Source organism: Atta colombica, unplaced genomic scaffold, assembly GCF_001594045.1.
Source record: "Atta colombica isolate Treedump-2 unplaced genomic scaffold, Acol1.0 scaffold109, whole genome shotgun sequence".
In the NCBI taxonomy this organism is placed as follows: domain Eukaryota; kingdom Metazoa; phylum Arthropoda; class Insecta; order Hymenoptera; family Formicidae; genus Atta; species Atta colombica.
Window position 1 is genome coordinate 736,280 of NW_017259194.1, and position 2,856 is coordinate 739,135.

General features: G+C 23.8%; 1 protein-coding gene across 2 annotated transcripts in view; it reads left to right on the forward strand.

The window, feature by feature from the left end:
* LOC108693272 overlaps window positions 1-784 on the forward strand; it is a 7,168-nt gene extending 6,384 nt beyond the window's left edge. For both annotated transcript variants that reach the window (XM_018202147.1, XM_018202153.1), the window contains 2 exons: window positions 249-353; window positions 640-784. In XM_018202147.1, coding sequence (XP_018057636.1) covers window positions 249-353; window positions 640-782 — 248 coding nt within the window. In that variant the 3' untranslated portion in view covers window positions 783-784. The remainder of the gene's footprint in view (window positions 1-248; window positions 354-639) is intronic.
* The last annotated feature ends 2,072 nt before the right edge of the window (window positions 785-2,856 follow it).

Here is a 2,856-nt window from a genome sequence, read left to right on the forward strand (position 1 = left end):
TATATAAAAAATTAACATATTTTATATTAACTGCATGGAGTTTACAAGTGCTGATGCAGGAAGTTGCATATAATTATTAATTACTAACACGCGTATCTAATAATTCGCATTATATACAGTCATATATATTCTGTCATATATATATAAAGTCATATATATTCTGTATAACAACAAACAATAATTAAAATTTTTCAGAGACATATGAATTTTTTACTTTAGTATAGTAATTTAGCTTACATGGCTTTCAGTTGAAACGGAATCGAAACAAGCCATGAATGACTCGACGAATAATTCCGCAGAGCAGGATAATCCAGTTGTCAACATTTTGGAAGATCCTGATAATCGTGCACGTGGTAATTAAAATTTTAAACATAGCGATTACTGCATATATTTAATTTTTATCTTTCTGCTGTAAATTGTAAAAGTAATGTTCTTATAATGTTCACATTCAACTTGTTCTTAGTTTACTTTTTATAAAATCTCAAGTAAACTTTCATTCTTTTTATTTTATTGTTATTATATATATTATAGATTCTTATATATTCTTATATTCAATTCGACGTAGATCTGGATTAAAAAATTTGTGAAAGGAACAATAAACCTACAATAATTTCTTTTATGTTTTTATCATTTATGTAGATAACAATGGAGATGACGTACAAAACACAGAGGAAATTACGCTACTTCCAGACAATTATGAAGAAGATGATAAAATGCAAGTTGTCACAAAGAAATCTGGAGGCAAAATTATATTAGTATCACGCAATATAACTTTGAAATAAACAATGCTTGCAAAATGCGAGATAATTTAAAATATATATATACATAAATTAAATGATATTCTGATCACATTGTGGATTATAAACTTTTGACTATGCATTGCATGTAAAATATTGTGCTCAATTGTATCATACACACATTTAATGCACATTTAATTGTTTATGATAGAAATATTTTTTATATATTAAAAATATGTACTTTTTAAATAATTTTTTTCTATGATACTGAAGAAAGAAAAGATACTGATGAAATTATTAATTGTAAGTAATGTACGGATGTGCCAAAATTAGTTGGTCAATTTTTATATACACATATTTGAGGCCATATGTGAAATCTCTATGTAATGAGCGAATACTGTGATCATTGAAAGATCTGAAAATGAATGCCAATAATTATGCCAATAATTAATAATTTTTAGACAAAATATGTGCAATTTTAATTTTTTTTATATGGCATGTTTTATTATATGTGTATGACTTAAAAAAAGTAATAAAATTGTGTGCATAACATTGTAAATGTTTTACATAAAAATATAAAGATAAGAAAAGTTTTTATTTACGTAAATATCTTTGTTTAAATTATTCTTTATCAATTTTATTGCAGTCTTATTGGATGGATATAATAAATGATAAATTTCGATATAAAAATATTGTTACGGTTTTTATTAAAGATGGAAACAGCTCAAGTTTATGACAAATTTTTAATAATGAAAATTAGGCATGATATTGATTAATTATTTTAAAATTGCATTTTTTTACATTCCTTATATCTTATATCTTAAAAAAATTATTTTATATCCATGATGCAAAATATATATCAGTTTTATATCCTTGTTAGCATATATCCAAAATATATTCAGCTTACATAAAATTCACAATTTCACGATATTATTGCAAAATTTCTACGGTTTATACTTATGCGATATTTATATGTATCATTGTGTAGTATAGCATCAAGTTTATCATGCATAAAAAATTACATGTATTAGTCTGCAGTTTCTCTTTCTCAATATTTACATATTATTAAATTTTTGTAAAAATGAAATAAAAATATAACGTGATCGTTGATTATCATATTGTCCTCGTAAATTATAAATTATTGTTCTCTACATACTACTCTGTCACTACTTTATTTTCCATTATGTTCTCTTATCGTGTACGAAATCCGTAATTTACGTCGTATTACGTATGAGACTTAATCTCTCTAATAGCTAATTGATAAATGTCGTGATATATAATGTAATAATGTTACTTGTATCTTTAATGATCTAACAATTTTTCTTCCTATTTTTTTTTCTTTTATATATATAGTTATATATATAGTGATGATAAGACGATGACATAATGATATATATGATGGCCATACTTTATCTCATTAATAGTTACTTCTATTTTTTATATCTTTAATTCTAAGACAATAATTATGATATTCCTCTTTATTGATATGAATGCACGAATATTCTATGTTTCAATGCCGCACAAATTGTAAGTTTCTCGAAACATGCAGTACACACAAATACATACGCGCGCACGCGTATGTCTATGTGTTAATGTAATGAGTATGTGCATATACATACGTTTATTTTAATCAATGTAATTATTCTTTATACCAATTATATATTGCAAACTCATCATCATAAATGCTGTCAATAATACTTGTATTTGCTGCTACAAATAGTCACATCTGCTGCTATGACTTTAAAATAAATTATAAGTGTTACATGTACTAATAATTTATTTTAATAACATAATAAGCATGTTAATAACATAATATTTATGATGTATGATTATGTGTATATATATATATATGTGCTTGCAATAATTTGCAATAACTGCCATTAAACATAGAAAATGTTAAATTATACAAACATAATATTAAATAAATATTATACAAATTTAATATTTCTCATTTAACAATATGTAATGTTTTATATATATATATATATATAATAATACACATATATACATTCACGGTATATACTAGCTGTCATATTAATCGTAATGCATAACAACAAATTCGAGAATTACATTGGAAAATTGTGCGTTAATCGATGGTTATTTATAATTAAAATAATAT